General features: G+C 43.8%; 3 protein-coding genes across 5 annotated transcripts; 2 read left to right on the forward strand and 1 right to left on the reverse strand.

Moving 5' to 3' along the window:
* Positions 1 to 128: 128 nt before the first annotated feature.
* LOC108079210 (uncharacterized) lies at positions 129 to 3,068 on the reverse strand. 3 transcript variants are annotated; one of them, XR_005990840.2, is made up of 3 exons: positions 2,828 to 2,994; positions 1,052 to 2,754; positions 129 to 881 (listed from the first exon to the last, which is right to left on the reverse strand). XR_005990840.2 is itself a non-coding variant. In XM_017173479.3 (2 exons), exon 2 carries the CDS (start codon positions 2,673 to 2,675, stop codon positions 1,149 to 1,151), a length of 1,527 nt encoding a protein of 508 aa, XP_017028968.1. In that variant the 5' UTR covers positions 2,676 to 2,754; positions 3,051 to 3,068; the 3' UTR covers positions 129 to 1,148. The 3 variants fall into 3 exon arrangements, 2 of the variants coding, with proteins under 2 accessions (XP_017028968.1, XP_017028967.1); XM_017173479.3 differs by lacking the exon at positions 2,828 to 2,994 and adding an exon at positions 3,051 to 3,068 and having other exon boundaries at positions 129 to 2,754; XM_017173478.3 differs by having other exon boundaries at positions 129 to 2,754.
* An 81-nt stretch (positions 3,069 to 3,149) lies between these two features.
* Dora (zinc finger SWIM domain-containing dorado) lies at positions 3,150 to 24,413 on the forward strand. Its single transcript, XM_017173476.3, has 8 exons — positions 3,150 to 5,203; positions 11,916 to 12,158; positions 12,223 to 12,386; positions 12,451 to 12,761; positions 13,208 to 18,139; positions 18,210 to 18,548; positions 18,611 to 18,760; positions 18,827 to 24,413. The coding sequence occupies exons 1-8, from the start codon at positions 4,891 to 4,893 to the stop codon at positions 18,891 to 18,893; spliced, it is 6,519 nt and encodes a 2,172-aa protein (XP_017028965.1). The 5' UTR covers positions 3,150 to 4,890; the 3' UTR covers positions 18,894 to 24,413.
* Positions 18,918 to 19,697, forward strand: LOC138929227 (GATA zinc finger domain-containing protein 8-like). Its single transcript, XM_070288547.1, has one exon. The coding sequence runs from the start codon at positions 18,918 to 18,920 to the stop codon at positions 19,695 to 19,697; it is 780 nt and encodes a 259-aa protein (XP_070144648.1).
* Positions 24,414 to 25,497: the final 1,084 nt, after the last annotated feature.

The following is a 25,497-nucleotide window of genomic DNA, read 5'->3' on the forward strand; positions in this document are numbered from 1 at the left end:
TTTATGATTAACATTCGAGTTTTCAAAAGTAATCCCCTTTACAATAGGATTTCCCTCCGCGTTGTCCTTGTTTAGAAGCTGAATTCAACTCGAAAATGTTTGACAATAATGTTGTTCCGTTTGGATAATTAATTAATTGCGATTTCTTCATATTAAGTAATTGTCAGTGAACATTTCTTAGCATTTTAAAATTTACGTAAATTTTTTTAAAGGTTTTCCTACTAGGGAAAAGTAATTTTGTTTTGTTTCAACTTTAACACTTCAATTGGTTTTAAAATAATTGTAATAACACTTAGCTTTCTTTGATTTTGCTTTTACTTTCTTTGCTGCTGCTTCTTTTTGCTTTTACTTTCTTAACTTTTGTTTGTCGAAGCTTTTTCTTTCCTTACTTTTGTTTTTCTCCGCTTTTACTTCTTTGCTTTTGTTTTTTTTTTTACTTTACTTTATTTCTTTGCTATTGTTTTTATCTTCCTCACTTTTTCTTTTCTTTTCTTTTTTATTTATTTTTCTTTCTTTTATTTTCTTTGCTTTTTGTTTACGTAGGTTTAGCTTTCTTTGCTTTTACTTTATCTTTTTCTTAGCTTTTATTTTCTTTGATTTTGCTTTTCTAATTTACTATTTTTTACTAATTTAACCAAATAAAAGAAAAACCAAATATACAAGTGTACAAAAGCAATACATATTTGTTAATTACATAAAATGCCCATCGAGTAATATTTGTGCTAGAAGGTAGCATTCCAGCTAATACTTGTTGATTACTTACACCAGGGCATCGCCAGGAAAAGGCAATCTTGAGTCAAGAAATAAACAAAATCAAAATTTTCTTCACTAAAAAAAAATTGCTTTGCCTTGGAGGGAAATCCATAGAAAACCCATAAAATCTGTAAACAAATATATAGATATATAAATTGATATCTAAATTAACTAGAAAAGCCAAAGAAATTGCTGGACATTTTAAAACCTTATAAAAGGTGTCAAAACAAAGGCTACAAAACGAGAAGCACCACAAATCTAGCCTAGATTTGAGGTCTTAAGTCATTTATAGTCTTACCTTATATTTTCTAAAATTCCCAGCAATTTCAATGGATCCCTTGAAGGATGACATAGCAGGACAATAAATTTGTACAGCAAAAGAGGTTTGAAGGCGACTACTTATCCTCCGAAGAAGCCGACGAGGTGGACGTGGAGAGGTTGAGACAATGATGCGGCGGGGTGGGGCACCGCTTGATACCTGTGCGCCTTTCCACAGAGTGACACACATCCTCATCGGAATCAGAGTGCTCGTCATCGCTCTCGCTCTCGCTGCTGGCATGCCCGGCATCTGTTTCGTACTGATCATCCGGCTGCTTCTTGCCAAGCCGAGTGACGGCATCATCATCATCATCATCAGCCATTATAACGCCCTCCGGCTGCGCCTCATCCTCGTAGAAGAAATACGACAGCTGCAGGCCCTCCGCTACCGAGTTCAACCTCCAGGCATGTGGTATAAGCTGGGTATTGAGCTCGAAGCGTTCCTGCAATGTTTGGAACATAGCTGGAGAGATCTCCATTTGGGGCACCGACTGATGTGCCTGCCACTGCTGCAACAGCGGCGGCTCCTGCTCCCCTTCGCCAGCTCCAAAAACGCCGTAGTAGAGCTTGCAGGCTCGGTAGCAACGCAGCTGCTGCGAGTCCGGTTGGATGCGACGCAGCACGCGCAGCTGTGACTCCACCACATGGATGAACATGTACTGATGGCGGCGGCGACTGGGCAGCGAGGTGACCAGCACCGCGCGACTGGTGCTCAGGCAGAGCTGCGGCAGAGGCTGTGGCCACAGGGAGTAGAGCAGTCGCTTGACCAGCTGGGTCATCGAGGAACTCTGGAAGAAGTGACGCGGCAGGGTGGCTGTGGCTTTACATTCTCTGCCTGGCAACCAGCGCACTGCATCGGCCCAGAGGCGGGCCGCCGCCCCATTGAACATAGTAACGCCCAGGTAACGCATGCAGCGCTTGCAGTACAAGTGATCCTCGCGGTTCAGGATACTGGGACTCGAGTCCCGATTCATGCTCACCACCACATAGTTGAGGCCATAGAAGAGATCTGCCTCGCCGGGCACCAGGCTTGGCACCTTGCTTTCATCCTCGCATCCACCCGCCACGCCGTGATTGTGGCAAAAGAACTCGCTGGGATCCACCACGCAGCTGGGAAACTCGCGCAGCCGGCGGTAACACCGCTCCTCCACCAAGGTGGCCCGGCAGTCGCGGCAGGTCACCGAGATGGGTTCGTTTTCGCGGCACGAGCATAGCAGGGGTGCCATGCTCACCTGGACGGCGCCGCCGTCCAAGGCGTCCAGATCAATTTGGGTATAGTTGAAGCGGAAGCTGATGTGGTGGCCGGCGACCACGAAGATGGAAATGCAGCCGATGTCCATGCCGAAGCAGTCGTGTCTGATAACCAGGGACTCCACCTCCTCCTCATCCGTCTCGCTGTCGCTGTCACTGGCGGTGCTGGAGAAGGTGGCACGACTGGCAGTGCTGGAGGCGCTCCCCGGCGACTTGGCAGCTATGTAGACATTGTGCTCCCGGATGACGAGGCGGGTTTCGTTGCGATCGGCGATGTTGTGGTCGAACTGCAGGAAGACCACGCCGCTGCGCAGGTTCGGACGCAACTCGATGCACAGCCCGGTCAGGGACATCCTGGCCAGTCAGCGGGTCCAGGAGCAAGCCGGTCGGGTCCAGCAGGCTCAGATCTCCAAGTTGAGTCGATAAATTGGCCTGAAAACGTGAGTTGAACCCGGGTTTAGATAAAAAATAAATGAAAAACCAACGGGAAAAAAGGAAAACAAACTTCGGCATAGAGATGGCACTTCGATAGTTTGGCGCTGGCAGAGCCGCCAATTAATCGATGTTTATTTAGTGGGGCCAGAATCAGTGGCGGAAAAGCCAATTCATCAAACTGAGTTGCGCAGGCTTTATCTGGAGACAAACCACTTTTCCCACCTTGAAAGAAGCTATGCTTTCCTTGCAGTGAAGTTTTCTAACGTTTTCCGAACATAATTTGGTCCACTTACGTAGTTTCATTACGTTCCCATTCATTTCGGTGTGACCAGTTGCCGCGGAGGCTGGAATCCCATCTTTGCAAATATCGCAGTAATAAAAGCGAAATAACCGACGGGCATACTGCACAAACAGGGATAAACGCGATAAAATGCGAAAAACAAAGCCCCGTGTAAAACTCGTCGAAAACCGTGTTTAAAGTAAAGGAAATTGCTACTCGGGCTCCTATTAACGGCTCCGGAGCTTGGGTGACGGGCGTGCAATCGCGGGTTAGTGAACGGTCAACGGTCGAGCGAAGGCAGATCGACGAAAAGGTCTTTTCATCGTTCGCCTTAAACGCATTTCGTTCGTGCAGCACACACACACATCCGCAGATCCAAATACAAACAAATACACGCAACGCGCAGCGCATATACACAAAGAAAGAAGGCAAAAAGGCAGCAGTGAAAATCGACAAGCGAGCGCACGCATGCACACACAAACAAACACACACACGCGAAAAAGTGTGGATATATATCCAATATATTGATGTTGTGTGCGCCGTTGTTGCTGCTTCTGCTCTGTGTGTGAGTGGAGTGAGTGAGGGAGTGAAAGAAAGAAAGAGAGGGCGGCAGAGAACAGAGAATAGAGCCCGCGCAGGCAGGATAAAACAGGAGCGACGACGAAGATGAGCCAAAGCATAGAAGTGAAAAAATAATTAAAGGTTGCCCAACGGCGGCACCAGCAGGCGAAAGGGACAGGCGCAAAGTCAACGGAACGGCAAAGCGGAGCAGTTGCAGCAACAACAGTAGCAGTAGCAGCAGCAAAAGCAGAAAAACCAAGGCAAAAGCCCGAGAGTCGTCCCCAACACAAATTGGCCATCCCGGTGTCCCTCGCCAGCGACATTCCCCATCACCATCGCCCTCCCGCTCTTATTTTTGGCAGTCGTCGCATCTCGCTCTCTCTCATTCGGTGGGGGGTACGAAAAGTTCACATGCAACAACAACGACAACAAACAATAGCAGTCGCCGTCGCAGTTGACGCAGGCAGAGGCAGAAGCAGTGGCAGAGACAGAGGCGAAGGCAGTGGCGCACTGAACGTATTTTGTACATAAACATAAAAATAGTTTTTAAATCAATTTAAAAGAAATCCTTAAGCATAAATATACAGTAATAACTAATTAAACGAAAGCAAATCAAGTAGACAACGGGAGATAACAGAAAGCGAAGAACGCAGAGCCGAAAACCGAGAACGGAGAACGTAGAGGAAAATAGAGAGACAAGAGAGAAAATCGCGAAACGCTCAACGAAATTCGCCTTTTACACGATTTTAAATTGAGCGTTGGCACATCCAGAGATCCATTATACATCCATCCAAAACGAAAAGAGAGGGAGAGTAAAAAGTGCAGAGCAGCGCTGAGCCGAGCTGAGCTGAGCAGAGCAGAGAAAATAAACAAAACACACAGCGGAGGAGACCAGAAGAGGAAGCAGAAGCAGCTGGAGGAGCAACTGTAAACACGGTCCCACACACAGCCAGGCGACACACATACCCGCAATCACTCATTCGCACTGCACACACAAACATACACACACAGCGGACACATACAATCTCAGCCTCACGCTGGCGAATCGCAACGGCAGCAACAACAGCAGAGGAGGCGACGCAGGTGGAGCTGGCGGAGGAGGGGGCGGGGCAGTGGCCGCCGCTGCCCGTAATAGCAACAACAACAACGGCAACAATCCTGGCGGAGGCGGAGGAGCGGCTGCTGTCGGCGCTGGCGCCGAAGGAGCTGCTGGCGGCAACGGAGGAGGAGGAGGTGGCGGCGGCAACAACAATGCTGGCGGAGCGGCAGCCAACGAATGGAATCAGGAGGAGATGGATCGCTTCAGTTTTGACGACTCGATCCGCTTCGAGGAGGACTCGCTGTGCAGTTGGAGCTCTGAGCCGGAGTCGCTATGCAACAACTGGCGGGGCTGGAAGAAACCAAGCAACGCTGCGGGCAGCGCTGCCGGCGGTGGTTTAGGCGGTACTGGACCCGGTGCCGGTGTCGGATCCGGAGCCAATGGCCTGGGCATCGCAGCGTCATACGGAGCGGCGGGCCTGAACGGAGCAGGTGCCACCGGATCGTGTACGCCGGGCGGCAGTGCAGCGGCAGTGGGAACCCTCTCCACCTGCGGACGATATTATGGTGAGTCCTAAGATCTAGTCTCTTAAAGACAAATCGAAGAAATTATGAAGATTGGGAATCTACTTTTTAAGTTTTATCAAGGCCATACTTATCCTTTATTTTAAAGGTTCTTGCTGTAAGGAAAGATATTTTGGGGTGATACTTCTATTTCAATTTGTATACCCTTGCAGGGTATTGTAGGGCAGTGAAGGAGTTACTTTCGAATATAAATTAATGCATTTTTGCCTTAGTTATGATTGATTTCAAATTCGTTCTTCCCGACAGATACAGATTTCTGCTTACCAAAGTTATATCTCTACCTAGTTTTCTATAAAATGTAATGGATATCGCCTCAAATCCAATATTACTCAGCCTGGTATCCAATAGTTTCCCATAGTTCCTCTCATTTGAAAGTATCAAACATTATAACTAATCAGTTGTTCCTCCTTAATTTAGTGATTTTAAGCTGTTTAAGCCTTGTTTGTATTGTTTATTGTTTTAAAGACCTAATATCTAGAATATTTATATCTATAATTCTTTAGGTCTTGTACCTCCTTATATTCCTTGCGTGGAAATAGGCCTTAAGTGTTACCGTCTGGCAACGCTGTATTGGCTGAAATTATACGCATGACCTTTTCGCTGTTGGTAAATTCTGTAAAATTGGCTTAAGGGGCAGTGCAACAACAGTGCTGTAATTGTTGTTGCTTTGTCTGCAATTGTCTTTTTCTTTTTTGCGTTGCCTTGCCTTGTCTTTCCTCGATATCCTCTGCTTATCGTTAAAGTCAAAATCACGACTTTTTAGCCTGGCTACGTTCTCGTTTTCCTTCTTTTTTTTATGTTTTTAGTTTTTTGTTGCTTCTCCTTTGTCTTTTTGTGGATTATTACTCGTGTCTTTCTGCGTTTTGCCTTTTGTCTGTGTGTATGTAAGTGCATTGTTTCTGGGCCCGCTGAAGAAAACGTTTTTTACACGTCTCAGGTCGAGGGTTTTCGGTCGGTATCCTGTGCGCCGACCAACGACGCGTCGCAGTATTATCGTCTTGTAATATCTGGCTGCGACTGCGCAGTTTATCGTCCTCTTCTCCTACTCGCTTTTCTCCCTTTTTCCCTCGTTTCCCCATCTATACAGCATTCGTTTTGTCTTTGTATCGTTGCCTTGAAGGCAATGGAAAATACATATCTATACATGTATATATGTACGCGTACATATGTAGGTGGAAAGGAGCTCAGACAGTGGAAGGACACTGTACGTGTGATGTCGCTCAGCACTGCTTTGAAACTTGTAAAGATAGATGAATATATTTTTTAAACATTTTCCTTCAATCTTACTGCTACACAGATATTGTCTATCTATCTATCAGATCTCTGCTTTCAATAGAAACTAGTTTATTTTTTTAACGGGAAAATAGCTAAAGTTACAACCCTATGGTTAAGTGTGTGTGTGTGCAAGGGCACAGCCAGCTGCATTTTCATGCTCGAAAGACATAATAACCGCAACGAAAAAAAAAACAGAAATATATAGCCTTAAAACGATGTCGCTGCCAGCTGAACGACGCAGACGTCGACGTCTTTTTCTAGAGCCCCTTTTTGTTGTGTCGAAGAACCTTTTCAAGGATACCTTCACCCACCATGCCTATACAACCTGCCCGAAGGGGGATGTCATAAAACTGAACCCGACGACATGTACGAGAGTCCATTATTTCCTTCGCACCTTGCTGCAGCCTAGCAGAAGCTATCAGCTATCAATCACACAATATATTTTCCGGTTAAATGTACGAATTTGGGCAATATTTAATAAGGTTTCTCATGGTTAATGTGTAAGAGTTAACCTGGAGAGTTAAGAAGCGATTAGGAGGACTAAGAAAGCAATTTAGACCCTAGATAAAGTGATTCCTATTAGTATTTTAAATCAGATTAATATTCAATAATCAAACTGATCCCTGGACTACCCAATATTATTAAAAATATCACTTTTTAAAGTTAAAAGTATGAACTGCCTGCAATGACCCCGAATAAACCGTCACGCTGCTCTGCTGACAATGGAATTTATCGGTACAGGTGCACTGGTGTGCGTGTGTGTGTGCTTTTATTGCCCGGCGGCTTCGTCGTTGCCACATGTCATCATCTAATTAGTGGGTCGAGTCTCGCTCGGTGTCAATATCGAACTGAAACTGCGACCAGTCGCGGCAACAAGCCAAGCTTACAATTTATTTATTTATTTTTTTTTTTTTTGTTGCTCTGCATATCAGTTTCATGCACTTCCGCAGTCGCACAGCACTAGAGCATATGAAACACACACACACAAAGAGGCAGAACTGCTTGTTGGCATTTCGACCCCTTTTCTGTGTCAGTTTTATTTCGCTTTTGAGCGAGCTTTTTGTGCCGACAAACCTGAATTTGTCACTTAAAAAAATAAATAAAAATTAAGATAAACAAAAAACACAATGGACAAATTTAGAAATATAAGGGCATAATGTAAAGATCATTTTCAGCATTCAGTAGGAAGTTGAAATGCCAGCACAGTGATTCGAGTTACTATTCTCTTTAAAGGCAAATTACATTGTCTTATTTGTTTTTAATAGAACAAATTTAATCTAACATGGAATGCACAGGAAAATGTTGCTAGAAACATGTTGAAGATGCACAGGAAAATGTAGCTAGAAACATGTTGAGGAACACACAACCCCCAATTGATAAAAGACCAACTGGGAATTTCATTGTCGGAATATTCGATATTGCCGCCACCTAGGTCTTAACACATGGTACCTAAGTTGTTAAAGCCATAAAGCATATTTTACCAGTAAAAACAAAGCTGTATGTTAGAGTATAACGAATGCATTCGTCGAGGAGAAGTTCGGCAACTCGACAAGCTCGTCAACTCCGGCACCTCTTGCTCAACTCAACGCAACGCAACGCAACGTCAACGCTGGTTTGCTCAGTAATAACAAAAATAACTGGAGCATGAGGCTTTGGGTTATATATTCTCATCTTTATTGTTACAAGCCTTGCCAGTGCGCTGCATGGAAATGGAAAACAAATTAAAATGCAAACAAAATGTGTCGAAAGAAGCGGAAGAAGGGGACTACAAGGGAGGCAAGGCTCAAGCTCAAAGCTAAAGAGGAAACGCCAACAAACAAAGCAGAGCAGAGCGCGAACCTGTTTGAAGGGGAAGCAATAGCCTTGAAATATACACACGGATCGGTTATTAAACCTTCTTCTCTTTTGATCAAATCAATCTGACTCATGCAGCTAGGGGGAATCTGGGGATCAATGCCCATATTTCTGTTGTTGGATTCATCTTTATAGGGTACCTTAAAGCCAAATAAACTTAACAAATCAATTACCTTTGAAATAAAATAAGCATTTTCCGGTTTGTCAAAAATGTAGACAAAGAAACATTGGGTTTACGCATTTTTATGCTACAGGGGAGGCATGATACTACGTTTTGAAGCTTCCATACCAAAGATTAAGATAAATAAAAATAAAATAAATTACTTTAATTTATTTATTTATTTATTATTTATTTAATATTATTTTACATATTTATCTCTTATATATTAGTTGATTAAGCGTTTTTAAATAACTAATATGTTAAAGGAATCCTCTTATACTGATTGTATAATTATTTTTCCATGTCGTATATGCACATATTTCTCCCAAGATTACTTCGAGTTTTTATGCTCCTTAAATTAAATTAAATTGAATTAATTAATCACGCTTGAAGTGCTAGTGGGGCTATCCGTGTAACCCCTGCTGTATCTGTGTGTATATGCATACAGGACAGGCATGAGCAATAAGTTAACGCTTGCGGAAAATGACTTTGAATAAAATGGTGCCAAAGTGTCTGAAAATTAAGCGACGGCAGCAGTGTGAGAGACGACGTTGTCGATGGGTAGAGTGTGGAGCGTATTAAGAGGAGGGGGCGAAGAATGAGAGCGAGCAAACGGGCCGACGAACGAGCGAAAGAAAACAAACAAACAAACAAAACAATGAGAGCTGTCCCCCCTTGTTCAGTGCTGTATATTTGGCTCTTTTATGGCTGCTTTAAGCTTGAAAATTATTTTACAAATTTATATTAAGTTAACTGAAAAAAAAGTTTACTTCGGTAAGGCGATATTTTTAATATATTTGCCATAGATTCAGGGGGGATGAATTTAAAATCGATCAGAACTAAGCCAAAAATGCATTCATTTCAATTCGGAAAGCTATTTTGAGTTAGTCTTTAAAAGGTTAATAAATCTGCATAACTAATTTAATTTAAATATTTATCTTTAATTTTATATAATTTTTTTTTATAAAAAATCAAAATTAAAAAAACCATACCTAAGCTAAAAATGCATTAAATTCAATTCGGACAGCGGTTTTGTCTTAGTTTTTAAAAGGGTATTAAATCTGTATACTAAGTTTAACGTTATTTCTAATTAAATTTTTTGCCAATTTTTTTTTTTACATTTTTAACGAAAAATTTTGAAAATTGTGAAATTTTTTTATTCTGCCAAACAACGCTAGATTGACTCGCCTTTTAATGCTGATCAAGAATATATATGTTTTATGGGGTCAAAAATGACTCCTTCACTGAGTTACTAGCTTCTAAGTGAAACAATAATACCCCCAAAGGAGTGTTAAAATTTAAATATTTATCCATAACTATATATGAAAATTTTTGGAAAAATTAAAATTTTCAAAATAGTAACTAAGCTCAAAAAGCATTAAGGTTAATTCTGTGTTAGTTTTATGATTTATATGATCGGAAATTACTTCTTCACTGCGTTACTAGCCTCTGACCGAAATCAAGGGTATATACATTTTCCAAAAATAAAATTTTAAAAATCCCCAAAGTTCGACTTCTAAGAAATTCCACTTATATTTACCAAAATGTAATTAATTGATTTTCTGCTCGTTGAACATTTCTGCAACATATATTTAAAGCAGGGATTTCCCTCTTATTTTTTCCTTATTGATATAATATCGATTCGAAGCGAAGGCGAACCTATTATTAAATTTTAACAACCGAATCCCTAACCCTTTATTTTTTGTCGCAATGCAATTACATGACTCACATCCCGACCAGGTATATTCTATATTTCAACCAATTGAAAGCGAAATCTCCGATATCTGGTCGTGGCGAATATTTGATTCTGCAAACAAAAATTCGCGTGGGCGAACTTGAACCTTTTGTTCCGCGACTGCATCATCATCATCGGGCAGGAGGAACACTATACACCGTCGTATATACCATATAATAATAGCGCCCGATGTTCTTTGTTTTGCTTTGACTTTGGCTTGTTTGTTTTTTTGTGCGCTTTGCGTTTTGCTTTTAAGGGCAATGGGAACGAGACCTTTAAAATGCAGGCCACTGCTCTCCCTGGTCTTGGTCTCTCCTCTCCCCTTTGGTCTTTGCCGCCATGGCCATTTGTTTATTTGCAAGCCAATTCGTTGAATTTTTGTTTATCTACAACTCAGTTTACGCACAGATAAATTGCTTACTCCCTTACTGTAGCCGTATTCTCTTTATTTTTATAACTTAACTGATTGATCTGTTCGTGTCTTATGTTTCTGTGGGAACCATATCGTGTTTATCTCTGGGATATATTTTTGGGGATAGACTAAAAAAGGCTTATTGATTGGGAAATTGTTTATTTAGGGTATAATATATCTAGTAAATTGGAGCAACCTATACACTCATGAAAAATATATTTTTATATTACAAAAAAATTAATAAATATAAATAAGAAAAGATTTTTACAATTTAGAATAAGGTTTTTGGAATTAAAGGCAAGGTGCCATAAAAAATCCAGGCAAGCCACAATTATTAACATTTTGTTAAGGGTTTATTTATATATTTTTCTATAATTTAAGACGATTTTACTACGTTTAGTTCCTTACTTAATTACTAATTTAAGGTTAAATTACACTTGTTTTCCTGGTAAATTGTTCATAACAATCTTGCCGAATTCGCCCTAAAATTTGTCCCGATAAAAATCTCACACTTGTGCACATATAATTCCCAACTGGTTCTAACATCACCAGAATGAAGTGACTTGCCAGCCATGGGCATAGACAGTGGCGAGCAAATGTGGATATGTGTAGGTGCTAAGTGCTACTTTATATTTGATATTAAATATGTGATATTACATAGTTACTTGCCCTGAAAGCAAGTCACATTCCCCGTAATTCAAGAAAAAAATCCTTAAATTTTATTTTATTTATTGATATAGTAAAGCTTTACTGGTTTTAATGGCTTTAATGGTTACAAGCTAGAATATATCCTTGAAATTATTAAAAGTGTAGCTGAAGTTATTTCAAATGAAGAAAATTAAGGGTGCTTGGAGCTACTCATGGATATTCCCTATTACAGATATGTGTATATATCTCTGTGCCCGCAAGAACAAACAGCAAACAAGTTGTAAAACATAGCTGGTGGTGACCCCTCTTCTCTGGTCATTGGCCCTTCGTTGTTGCACGAAAAAAAGTTCTTTAATTAACAAAATGCCCATGTGGTGTATCTTCGTGGCTCTGCGAGTGTGTGTAATGAGTGTGTGTTGTGTGGTGTTTGTGCTTAATTATTGCACGAGAATTATGAAATTAGTCACTGGGCTTGGGCTTCTTGAATAAATTGAGGTTTACGGTTTAATTCTGATTTTAAATCGTGAGTATTACTATCGATTAGTTACAATATCACTTATATTTTAATCTCTCAATTAATTAATTGTTGTTGTCCTGTTTATTTCCCCAGAAGTTTCCACATTGGCCGAACTGGCCGCTCGCTGTGTGGCCTCCTACATACCGTTCGAACTGGTGGAGCATGTGTATCCGCCGGTGCCCGAGCAGCTGCAGCTGCGCATTGCATTCTGGAGTTTTCCGGACAACGAGGAGGACATTCGGCTGTACTCGTGTCTGGCCAATAGCTCGGCGGATGAGTTCAATCGCGGTGATCAGTTGTTTCGGATGCGAGCTGTCAAGGATCCGCTGCAAATAGGTAAAGTTACATTAGTTTAAACTTGATTTCAAGTGGATTATAATATTGATTCCATTAATTACAGGCTTTCACCTATCGGCCAGTGTGGTTAATCAAACGCCGCGGGCCTACTTCAATGTGGCCGTGACCTTTGACCGAAGGCGCATCTCTTCCTGCAACTGCACCTGCACTTCGTCCGCCTATTGGTGCTCCCACGTGGTCGCCGTTTGTCTGCATCGCATTCATTGCGTGAGTAGCTTACATGATCCCTACCTTTAAAGGATAATAATGATTCCATCATTCTCCTCCACAGCCCCAGGAAGTGTGCCTGCGTGCACCGGTGTCCGAGTCGCTGACTCGCCTGCAACGCGATCAGCTGCAAAAGTTCGCCCAGTATCTGATTAGCGAGCTGCCCCAGCAGATCCTGCCGACGGCTCAGCGTCTGCTGGACGAGCTGCTCAGCGCCCAGCCCACGGCGATTAATACCGTGTGCGGGGCACCCGATCCCACGGCTGGGGCCTCGATCAATGACCAGACCAGCTGGTATCTGGATGAGAAGACGCTGCACAACAACATCAAGCGGATTCTGATCAAGTTCTGTTTGCCTGCCCCGATTGTGTTTAGGTAAGAAGCTTGTAGAGTTACTGGAAATATAGAAAATATTGATATGTCAATACTTTAACGATATTTGATGCAAAAGTTTTAATATTTATGCGAGAAATTGATATTTTGTTTGATGAAAGGATTGATGATGAAAGGAAGAATAATATTATAGGAAATAGTTGCTAATAGCATTTTTGAAATATTTTGTTGGATATTTACAGTGATATCAATATTTCATTATATCTTATATTTCATTATATCCAACTACGATATCTAACTTTTCCCTTCGATATAGATCCCTATATCCTTTATTTAAAATATTTGGTTCGATATTTTTCGGCTATTTCGATTTTTTAATATTTAATGCAATTTTGTTTGATATTTCCAATTCCGATATTTTAAACTTTACAATATTTTCGATACGATATTTAACTTTTTCCTTCGATATTCATCCCTTCCTCCCGCAGTGATGTCAACTATCTGACAAACTCTGCACCGCCGGCGGCCGCTGAATGGACCTCGTTGCTGAGACCGCTGAGGGGACGCGAACCGGAGGGCATGTGGAACCTGTTGTCGATCGTGCGCGAGATGTACAGGCGCTGCGATAGAAATGCGGTCCGCTTGCTGGAGATAATCACCGAGGAGTGCATGTCCTGCGACCAGATCCTCATCTGGTGGTTCCAGACCAAGCTGGCCCTCATGATGGGCTCCCACGGCCACTCCGGCGGCAAGCACTCGAACACGCACTCGAACTCGACGGCCCTGCAGCATGCCTGCAGTTCGCTGTGCGACGAGATTGTGGCCCTCTGGCGTCTGGCAGCCCTTAATCCCGGCCTGGCGCCGGACGAGCGCGACATGCTGCACGCCCAGTTCACCGCCTGGCACCTCAAGATCCTCGATCGCGTGGTCAAGAGCCGGATGATGCCGTCGTCGTACACCAACAAGCACCAGCAGAACTCCCGCTCCGACACGGAACTCTTCATTGGCTTCAAGCCGGCCATCGAGGCGTGCTATCTGGACTGGGAGGATTATCCCATTGCGGGCGTGACGCACACCCACGACACAAATCCCATCTACTACTCACCCTTCACCTGCTTCAAGCACACGGATCCCAAGTCTGGGGAGTCGGCCAATCCCGGCCAGCTGAATGCCACCCAGGCGGTGATGACGAACAACAAGCACTACAACTACTTCAGCTCCTCCAGCGATCATGGGCTGCATCCGGGCGCCTTTAAGCAACGTTTGGAGCGACCCTTCCGGGAGTCGCGCTTCTACAACAATCTAGGCGATCTCGAGGGCTCGGCTGTGATGTCTGGCGGAGGAGGAGGAGCAGGTGGATCCAGCAGCAGGCAGCTTCCCTCGGGGCTGGTTAGCGGTGGCGCTGCCACGCCAGGAGCTGGAGGGATCGGGCAAATGGCCAGCGGAGTTGGAGCTGCAGGAGCAACGTCTGCTTCGGGGGAGGTGAATAATCCTGCTCAACAGCAACTAATGCCCGGTGTCAATGCCTCTGTGGTCAACTCCAAGGGAGGAGGCGGAGGAGGAGGTGCTGGCGGAGGAGGAGCTGGTGGAGTAGTAGCCGTAGCTGACGGCAATCGCTCGAGTGCCAGCAGTGAGGGATTCTGTGAGAACGACGACTTTGGCGGGGACACCAGCAGCAGCCACAACTACTGTCCGCCGGGACAGGCCACCACCTCGTCTGTGCCTGGCCAGAAATCCTCCGCCCTCACCGAATCGGACTCGCAGAGCAGCTTCGATGCCGTCTCCCAGCAGAGCAAGGATGACCAGCCAGTGGGAGTCGGAGCAGCAGTGGGCGTAGAGCAGGCATGCTCCACCTCGGACACTTCCTCTGCCTCCTCGGCATCCTCGTCAGCTTCCACGGCCTCCGGGAGTTCCAACAGTTCCACCTCATCCATGCTTATGGCGGGTCAAGAACTGGCCACGGGCTCAGGTGTCGTGGGTGTGGGTTCCGTGCAGCAAACGCCGCGTCGCCTGAGCAAGGATGAATCCTTTAGCAGCAGCAGCGATGAGTACAACCAAGGAGCTGGCAGAGGAGAAACCAGTGGCAGGGACGCCACAGATGGCGGCGGAGGAGGAGTTGCTGACACGGGTGGAGCCGCCGGCTCATCGGCTGGCGGAGATCTCACCCCCGTGCCCAGCACTTCGGCGGCAGCCCGAGCTGCCCTGGCAGCCGGCTCCTCTGCGGGCATGCCTGGCACACCTCACCACCATCACCATCATCACCATCACCTGTCGTCTGGCGGGGCTGCTGGAGGATTATCGGTGCTGGGACTGGCAGCGACTCCTGCTGGAACCCTGGATCAGCCCGGATCATCATCATCCTCATCCTTGGCAGCCGCCCGGGCAGCTGCTGTAGCCGCTTGCAGCGACAAGCCGCACGTCTTCTCCAATGTCCGGCCCACGGAGGATGCCTGGGACATACTCCTGGCCAGGGCCGAGGGTCTGCATGCCCATGGACATGGCAGCGAGGCCTGCATCCTGGCCGTTCGCCTGGCCGAGCAAATGCTGGCCAATCCGCCCAATCTGCTCCTGGAACTGCCGCCGGCGCCCAAGCGCAAAGGCAAGAAGCAGAATGTGAATCCCATTTCGCACCAGTTGACGGTGGTGGCCTCCGCCACGCTGTCCAAGTGCGCCTTCCTCTGCACGGTGCTGTCGGAGAACTCGGAGCATTATCACATTGGCTTTCGGATATGCCTGTTTGCTTTGGAGATGCCCCGGCCGCCGGCCAGCACCAAGCCGCTGGAGGTGAAGCTGGCCAATCAGGAGGCGGATATACTGGCGCTACTCAAGCGCCTGCCCCTTGGCTCGGCGGAGCTCCAGGTGATCCGCGAGCGGGCCGAGCAGCTGCGCAGTGGAACGTTTAAAACCCGCGGCGAAGCCCTGCTCCCGATTAACCTGGCCACCTTTATATTCGACGCTTTGGTTCTGCTCAGTCCCGTGGGAGGAGTAGGAGGAGGATCTTCCACCGCCATGACGGGCTCGGGAGGATTGGGAGCTGGAGCAGGAGGAGGAGGAGCAGGAACTTCTGGCAAATCCTTGGTCACTTCCAATGGCCGACTGCTCTTCTACAAACCGCACAGCGATGAGAATCTAGGATTCGATGCCGCTGTGGCCGCCCTGGGGCTCAAGGCGAATGTCTCGGAGGCAGAGCATCCCTTGCTCTGCGAGGGCACGCGCCGGCAGCGCGGAGATCTCGCCTTGACGCTGCTCTCCCACTACAAGGATGAGCCGCGCAAGATAGCCAAGATCATGGAGAAGCTGCTGGACAGGGATATACACACGCTGCTCAAGGCACCGCTCCTGCCTGCTTATTACTCCAGCAATCCGCCGGTGAGGACGCCAAGTAATCAGCCTACGCGCAGGGAGGATCATCACGAGTATGGTGGTAGCGGTAGTAGCGGCTCCGCGGGATGTCACTCCTCCAACTGCAATCCCGTGGCCAATCTGTGCGAGCTTCTGCCGGCGGACTATGGCAGTGTGGGTGGGAATAGTCGCCCCCACAGCTCGACCAGCGCCGAACTGGAGCTGAGCATGTGTGCTTTGAGCATGGCCAGCAGTGGCAGCCAGTCTGGAGGACAGGGAATGGTGCCTACACCAAATGCGGCAGGTGGAGGAAACACTGGGACACCCAACTCGAGCAGCACCACGGCCAGTGGAAGTCAGAATCCGAGTGGGAATAACCCCAGTGGTAATGGTGGAGGAGGAGGCGGAGGCGGCGGCGGCGGCGGAGGAGGTAGTGGTGGCAATGGAGGCGGTGCCAGCTCCAGCAGCAGCCGCAGCAAGGAGAGCCGTTACAAGGGTAAGCGAGCCTACCCCTCAATACCCAACCAGCCCTCGGAGGCCAGTGCCCACTTCATGTTCGAGCTGGCTAAGACGGTGCTGAACAAGGCCGGCGGCAACAGCTCCACCTCGCTGTTCACCCAGGCGAGCACCAGCCAGAATCACCATGGACCGCACCGTGCCCTCCACATGTGCGCCTTCCAGCTGGGCCTCTACGCCCTCGGCCTCCACAATTGTGTCAGTCCCAACTGGTTGTCGCGGACGTACTCCTCGCACGTGTCCTGGATTCTGGGTCAGGCAATGGAGATTGGAGCGCCGGCGATTAGTTTCCTGATTGACACCTGGGAGGCGCATCTAACGCCACCGGAGGCAGCCGGCATGGCGGATCGTGCTTCACGCGGCTGGGACAGCAACATGGTTTACCCGGCTGCGGAGCTGGCGCTCTCCGTGCTGCCCCATGCCGCTGCCTTGAATCCCAACGAAATCCAGCGGGCGATCCTGCAGTGCAAGGAGCAGAGCGACCTGATGCTGGAGCGTGCCTGTCTTACGGTGGAAACGGCCGCCAAGGGCGGCGGCGTCTATCCAGAGGTGCTGTTCCAGGTGGCACGCTACTGGTACGAGCTGTACATGCGGAACACGCCGAATAACAGCGACCACGAGCCCCACGACGAGGCCATGGATCACTCGGCGGTGAGTCTGAGTGCGTTGATAGAGTCGCAGCAGCAACACGAGCTACAGCAGCAGCAACAGCAGCAGCAGGCTGTGCAGCAACAGGTGCAGCAACAGCAGGTGCAGCAACAGCAGGTGCAACAGCAGATGGGCATGCCCAATCCAGGTGTGCCTGGCGGAGGCGGACCTGGTCTTCCAGTGCCCGTACCACCGCCCGTCGTGGGCTCTGCCCTGCCCAATCCCCAGGGCCAGTTTCAGCCCGTGGGCGTGGCCGCCTTGGCTCCCCTGGGCCTGGCTCCGTATCCGCCATATAGCTTCTGCCAGGGATTGTATGCCCATGCCCACCACAACCTGAGCTATCCGCCGGGACAAATGCAGATGTACATTTCGGCTGGTCCACCGCCGCCGCCACAGGCTTATGGTGGCTACCAGCAGGCGCCACCACAGCAGCCGCCCAATCCGCAGCAGCAGCAGCAACAGGTAGTGCAACAGCAGGTCGTGCAGCAGCAGGTGCAACAACAGCAGGTGCAGCAGCAGCAGCAGGTCCAGATGGCTCCCCCAGGTCATCCTGGTCAGCCTGGACATCCTGGACAGCCGCCCTCCGCCTTCCAGCCGCAGCCGCCGCCGGGAGCCTTCCAGCCCATGCCACCGCAGGCTTACCAAGCGCTTCAAGCAGGTCCTCCAGGACCGCCAATGGGTCCTCCACAGGGCTATTACGGACCGCCGCCGCCACCACCACCAAATGGACCACCCGGAGTGGGCGTGGGAGTGGGTGTAGGCGTGGGCGTGATGCCCATGCGCCAGCATCAACACCAGCATCCCGTGTATCCGTTCATGCAGCAGGCGCCGCCGCCACCAGTGCAGCAGCAACAGCAGCAGCAGGCGCCGCCGTCCCAGCCGCCGGTGCGACAGCGACAGCCTCACCAGTTCACGTGAGTAACCCTGCAACATTCTCCCCTAGAGCTTCCCTGATTACCAAACCCTCCTCTTTCCCGTTTATAGACCCACCCAGCTGAGGTATCTGCTGGCCGCCTACAATGTGGGCATGCTGGCCATGGAGACGCTGGCCCGTCGAGTCCACGACGATCGGCCGCAGGCCAAATATGCCCGGAATCCCCCTTACGGTGAGGATGTAAAATGGCTACTGAGGATCAGCAAGAAGCTGGGTACCCAATATCTGCATCAGTTTTGCATTTGTGCAGTCAACTCGATTGTGAGTCCATTCGTGCTCCACGATGTGGCCATCGAGTCGGCCCATTATCTGGGCAGGAATAACCACCAGCTGGTTATGCAGCATCTGCGTTCTGCTTTGACGCCGCTCGTCCAGAAATGCCAGCAAATGTGAGTAATCTTTAGGAAAAAGAAGTAAAACAGATTAAAGTTTTTAATTTCTGGAAAAACAGGTACATCCAGTGCATCCACCAGAAGCTGTATCATCTGACGCAGGGGGATTACGAGGAATTTGCCAGCATTGTGGTGGCCGCCCGTGCTGCCTTTCAGATAACGCCCGAGGGCAGTGCCCAGTTCAAGGATTGGCTGCAATCCATCAAAAGGTTAGATCTATCTCAAGGCTACAAAATTGAATGCGTTATTTATAAACAAACCTTGATTTTGTGCAGGTCGAAATCCTGTAAGAAGGAGCTGTGGACACAGATCAATGCGGCTCTGCAAAGCAACTCCAAATGACAAAGACTTGACTCCTGCAATCTGATGACGGCAGCAACGACGAGTGATGCGGCGGCGGTGGCGGCTTCAGCGGTGGCAGAAGGGAAATCAACAACGGCAGGCGTAAGCGGCATTCTGCCGCTGAATAGCAACAACCACAACAGCCTGGCCAGCAGCAATGGCAAGAATGTCAGCTTGGGCCTGAGCAGCCTGGACGAGAACCATCATCATCATCATCATCACCACAGGCATCATCATTTGCTGGAAACGCCAGCTGGAAGCACGGGAGGAGCGGCAGCAGGAGGAGGAGGAGGAGGAGGAGTAGGAGGAGTAGGAGTAGGAGGAGTAGGAGAAGGAGGTGTAGGAGCATCCTCCTCCTCAGCTGCCACAGCAACTGTTGCTGCAACATCTACAGGCTACGATCGAAGCGTGGCGAGTGGAGAGCGACGGCCGCCATTGCTAGGGGCACCCCCGATTTTTGCAATTAATAACATCACCAATAACACAAACAATAATAATAACAGCAGCAGCAACAACAACAACACCACCAACAGCAGCAGCAACAATCGCTCCACAGCAGCAACAGCAGCAGCAATGACTTATCATCACTCACTCATGCCGAATTACTATCCCAGCACAACGCGTCAGTTGCAGATGCATGGCCATGCCCGGACGACTACACATCCTCACCAGCATCCGCATCAGCAACATGCTCAGTCTCAACTACATAGCCAGCCGCACCCACCACACCCGCACCCTCATCCTCACCCGCATCCCCATCAGTACCAGTTGCAGGCGCTGAGCCATTACCATCAGCAACTTTAACAACGTGTCGGGTCCAGCCCAGCAGCGGTTGGTGCGTTTATGGCTCCAGCTGCTGCAGTGTCGTCGGAGGATGAGAAGGGGAAAAAGCTTGCCTGGCCGCGAAGACGATGCTGTCCCAGCTGGAAGCGATGATCAGCCGCCAGCTCATGGTCCTGGCACTGGCTTCTGGCTTTGGCTCTGGCTGATGGTGTTGCTGATGCTGTTGCTGGTCCTGGGCCTGCCGCTGCTGCTGATGCTCCTTTAGAGCTATATGCATACCTCTTTGAATGAGAACCACCGCACTTAGTTCATGTTTCAATTTACAAATTTCGAGTTTCACATTTTGGAAAAACTTTTTTGATTTTCTGTACGGTTTTTTTTTTCTTTCTTTATAAAATAATTTTAATTTTATTTTTAATCTTATTTCGTGTGTGTGAGAGAGCGAAAGAGAGTGAGTGTGTGTGTGTGCTGCTTTTTAGACTGATATATCTGCCAACAACAGCAACAACAACAACCGACACCACACACACACACAAGCACACTCTCTTAGCCGCTATAGAACTTGGTTAAACGATTAATTTCGATTAAAATTTTAATTAGTTTCGATGAATTTCAATTAATTGTAATTAATTTCGATTAAATTCAATTAATTTCGATTAATTTTGAATGAATTTCGATTAATTTCAAATAATTTCGATGAATTTCCTAAAATTTCGATAGTTTCGTAGCTCTTACCCACACACTCTCATACCCAAACAGCATCTAGAGCGAGCACAGAGGGGCTCTTGTGGCTCTGTTTGATCATTTTTTCAGAAATATAATGTGTTCAGTTAAATTAACGTATTTATATAGGCGATCTATCAAATAGTTATCTTCAGCTACATCTCTATATATATATATATATATATATATATATGAAAATATCAACTTGGACTTGCTAAACATTTGATTAAAACGAATACCCCTTACCCTTAACCTCACATTTTTTTTTACTTCAACTTTTTCTAGCTTATAAGTTTTAAACTAACTGCTTTTGATTATATTCATTGTTTCTATACATATTTATATTATTTAGTCTAAGCGAAAAGCGATTTATATATATATATAATTTTACTTATTTTAGTAATCTTTACGGGTTAAGTAAATTTTTTTAGGATTTTCAAATTTAAAAAAAAGGAGAAACAAATTACAAAAATGTATATCGACAATCGACAGGAGAAGGAAGCAGTTTGTTTCAAATATTTTTAGCTAGCAAAAGATCTCACAAACAATTCGTAATCGAACATTTTGCTAATTGATATTTCAATTGTTTACGCGAAAAAGTGACTGGAAAGTGTACATCTTTCCAGACAGCAGAGAAAACTGTTTCTTTGGTCAGAGAAATTAAAAAAAAAAAAGGATTTCCTGTGGAAAGATTCCTAGGTTTCCTTCCAAGTGTTGTCCTCCCATGGAAATGCCTCATTTCCGGCTGGAAAGAAATTACTGGCCTATGTGGCATTCCAAGGAGAACGCAAGCCTGGAAGGAACTGAACGAGTCAGCCCGAAATAGTCACTTTTTTTTTTGTATATATTCCAATTGAAAACAATTTCGAAATGGTTTCCTTTGGCAGAAACCTGAGTGATATGTGGATGTGGGTCCAGAAAGGTGACTGACCATCCACATAGATGGCGAAAATATTTCGGACAAACTGCTGGAATTTTTTCGGCTTCGACCTTACTTCTTTTACTTCAACTTGATTATGTTGACACACCCAAAAAACACTTTTTATTATTATGTAAAGAGCTATGAAAAATAGTTTTTCAACGGAGTTTCTATTTTTACAATGAAATATAAAAAAACAAATGCAAAAAAATTCTTATTTTTGTTTCTAAATTTTTTTTTTTTCTTATTTTTGAATTATTTTTTTTTCTACTTGTATGAAACATATATATTTTAAAACCCCATAAATTCTGTATATTTATACACAACAAAAACAACAAAAAAAGGAAAGAAAAGAATGAAAATGAAAAAAAGATGAACAAAATAATTTTTTTTATATACACACTGAGAAAAAAAATGCTGTTTTGAATAAATATGGTTTTTTGGATTTATTTCAAAACGCAAATGAAAAGAACAAAAAAAGGAGAAAAAAACAAAACAAAAAACAAAAACACTCAAAATAATCAATGTTGGTTTTACTTTTCCTCTGTTGGTTTTTCTTTCCAGAATATTGGTATTAATATTTATTTACTTTTTGCCTAATTTTATGATATAAATAATTTATCCACCCCCGCAACGTTCACGCCCAATTGAAACTATAAAAGGAAACTGCCACTTTCTTGAGGATTCATTAAATACGTTACATGAATATAATATATGATATAATGAATAGTTTTTACACGATCGCGGATCCCGGAAGCACCCCAGTCTCAGTCTCAGTCTCAGTCCCCGCTTGGAGGTTGTAAATAAACGCATTGGATTGACGATGATGTCTTATATATATATAAATATTGTAACTCTTTGTGTTTTTGTATAATCACCGACGTACATCGAGTCCGGAGATAGGATTCGAGTTCTGTAAGCAATCGCGTAATTTGTAAACTTTTAGTAGCCAGTTTTATACAAAAGAGAAGTCCCAAAAGAAAAAAAATAAATCTATATATATAAATATATATAAATAGTTAACGAAACGCAATCTGTAAATTACACTTAACGAAGGAAATGTTTTTAAATTACATTATAGTTGACTTTTTCCATGAAAAACCAAAACAAAACTTAGCAAAGACTTCACGCTTTGTTCACCCCAAAAAAACAATTTTTGTAAAATATGAAATACCGTAAAATAATAAATCAAAGATCGAATTGGAGAGCGGAGAAATAGGAATCAATAGACATAGCCCACATACGGATAACGACCATTAACCCATTGGCTTGAGCCACACTCAACAATAACAACAATAACAACAATAACAACAATAACTAAAGAGCAAAACGAAAGCGAGAAGCAAGAAAAATATACAATTTAAAAAATAATAATAAATGCAAGCATAATGTTAACGTAGCCGAGTTAGCCTTTAGATCACATTTAGCGCATATTTTACACAAGCGTAGTGAACCAATTCCAAAAACTTAACTTAGAAAACAAAAGCCGCACAAGCCAACCCACGACCCAAAGTCCAAAACCATATAAAGATATAGCGAAAGGGTTACATTTTGAATCAATTTCAAGGCAAATACATATATTTCTATCAGGGTGAGATCAGCAATGTTTTTCTTTTACAAATCTCCTGAATCTTGACCTAACCTGAAGTCAAGTCCTGTTCGTAAACGAAACGCGTTTAAACACGAATCAAGCTCCTTGATATCGATAGCTAGCGATATTCAGTTTCAGAAGTTAATCGAAGGCATACTTATGGTTTTTTTTAGATATTTTCCATTCTCTGAACTTCAAACTAAACCTGTTTCCTGATTTTTAAGAAAATACACCCCTATATCATTTAACTGCCACTGATATTCTTTCGAAACTCCGAGTTAAGAGTTATTTTTCCAATCAGAATCAGTATCAGTATCAAGATACAAGGACACTGGACACTAGAGACGTGTATATAGAGGCAAGATCTCGTTGCTTGCCGTATATATTTACAGATTTACAGATAGAATTAGACTTATTGACGCGGGCATAATATAATATTAATTGTAAGTCGGAAATAAAGCATTACCTCATACTTTAAATACTTATGATGACAACAGTTACCAGTAGAACGACAGAAACACTCTGAATATATATATATATATATACAATATATACACACGATATATATATATATAGGACATTTTTTTGTAGCAATCGAACTTAGGCTTTATGAAATTCTATCATTTACGAAACGAATTCCCAGTGCTAGAAGAGATTTTCCTCTCCACGCGGTGGCCTGGCAATATCCTGGGACTCGTTGAGTTGTTTGCTCTTTGTACATTTTTGCACTGTAAAAAAAACAAAAACAAACTAAAAACTAAAATATTAAATATATATGCATACATATATATATATATATATATATATATATATATATAAATTGCTTGCTAAAAAATAAAACAAATAACAGTTTAAACGAACGAAATGGAAAACACGCAAAAAAGTTTATCATAAAAAATATATACATACATATACATACATATATGTATATACTATATATATATATACATATATATATATACAAAGCGAAGTTATTTATATATACGCCTACAGAAAAAACAAAAACATGCGAAAAACCAAAAACAAAAACTATTATATACAACAAAAATATATACATACATACATATATATATATATAAATTAATATATATATATATCTATATATATATATTATATATATACAATACTTATTTACATTGCGTATTTTAGCGTTTTATTCGAAATCGGAAAATAAAAAGAAAAGGAAGTAAAAACCAATCGTAGAAACGCTACAAAAGTGTTCTTTTTAACGAAAAAATAAAAGAAACAAAAAAAATATATATATATAAAACATAAATAAATTCGGAGAGCGAAAAAATAGAAAATAAAAGTGAAAGTGACAGAAAAAAATATTTATACACTGAGAAAATGCAATGGGGCATGTTGAAGGCTTAAATAGAAATCAGAGATTAATCGACAGGAAAAAGGACGAAATAAATATTTAATTAATAATTATTGAATAATAACAAGGTTTTTTTTTACCAATCGCTGTAAATAAAAGGCAAAGAGGGAAACTCCCAACACATACACTTTTCTCAAGCGTTTCCTTTCCGTTTTCAATTATTTGTGATTTTTCTCGGTCGCAAAAACCCCCCAATAAAACAATGCAAAGCTTTAATTCATTGCCACACACACCACACACACACACACAGCGATGCAAAGTGCTTTAAACACGTAAAAATACATTTCTCTTAAGTAAAAAAATGCTACAACTTTTTACAAAACCAAAAACGATGAAGAACAGAAACTCTGCCAAAAACCAGCTACTCTTAATAACTAAAAACTAAAAACACTTGAATGAAAAGCAAGAATAATAATATTACAAAAAAACGAGAATATTCTTTACAAAAAATAGCAGCAAATTGTAAACAACAAATAATACGGCAAGCTAAATAATAACAATTAAACAGGCATTAATTCAAAAGCAAAGCAGAACGAAATTAAATAAAAGTGCTTATTTTATATATTCGAACATACAAAACAATAACATAACAGATGACCATTAAATGAACTAAATTATATATTAAAACAGAACTATGCATACATCCACATATGTATATAGTATATATATATATATGTATATGAATGATTTTTAACCTCGAGGTGTAAAGAGAAATTGAACAGATCCCTTTCGAATTTTAATAGTTTTCACGAAGCGGAAATGCGGAAATGCGGAAAAGCAGGCAGGCAGGCTCGAGTTGTGGTGGTTTGCGAGAGAGAGAAGGCTAGAGACGCGCATTATTATTAACTAATTTAATATGCAATATATATACAATATTAAAAACAAAGGAAAACCAAGAAAAAAAAATTCAAAAAACAAAAAACTTAAATACAAATAAAACGAGAAAGAGAAAAAATTAAAATATACACAGCAAAAAGAAGAATATAAAAGTGAACACATTTTAAAACAAATGAAAATAAAACGGGAAAACATACAAAAAAAAAAAAAAAACACAAAAAAAAACGAACAAAAAAAAAAAACAAAAGAAACCAGAAAAAACATAAAACCGATCAGTTTTCTTCATATTGCGGGGTGTTATAATATTTAATATTTACTAAATATTTACTTTATATATTTATTTTAAATTTATCTATTATTTATTTAATAT

The sequence above is a fragment of the Drosophila kikkawai genome, chromosome X (assembly GCF_030179895.1).
Source record: "Drosophila kikkawai strain 14028-0561.14 chromosome X, DkikHiC1v2, whole genome shotgun sequence".
NCBI lineage: Eukaryota > Metazoa > Arthropoda > Insecta > Diptera > Drosophilidae > Drosophila > Drosophila kikkawai.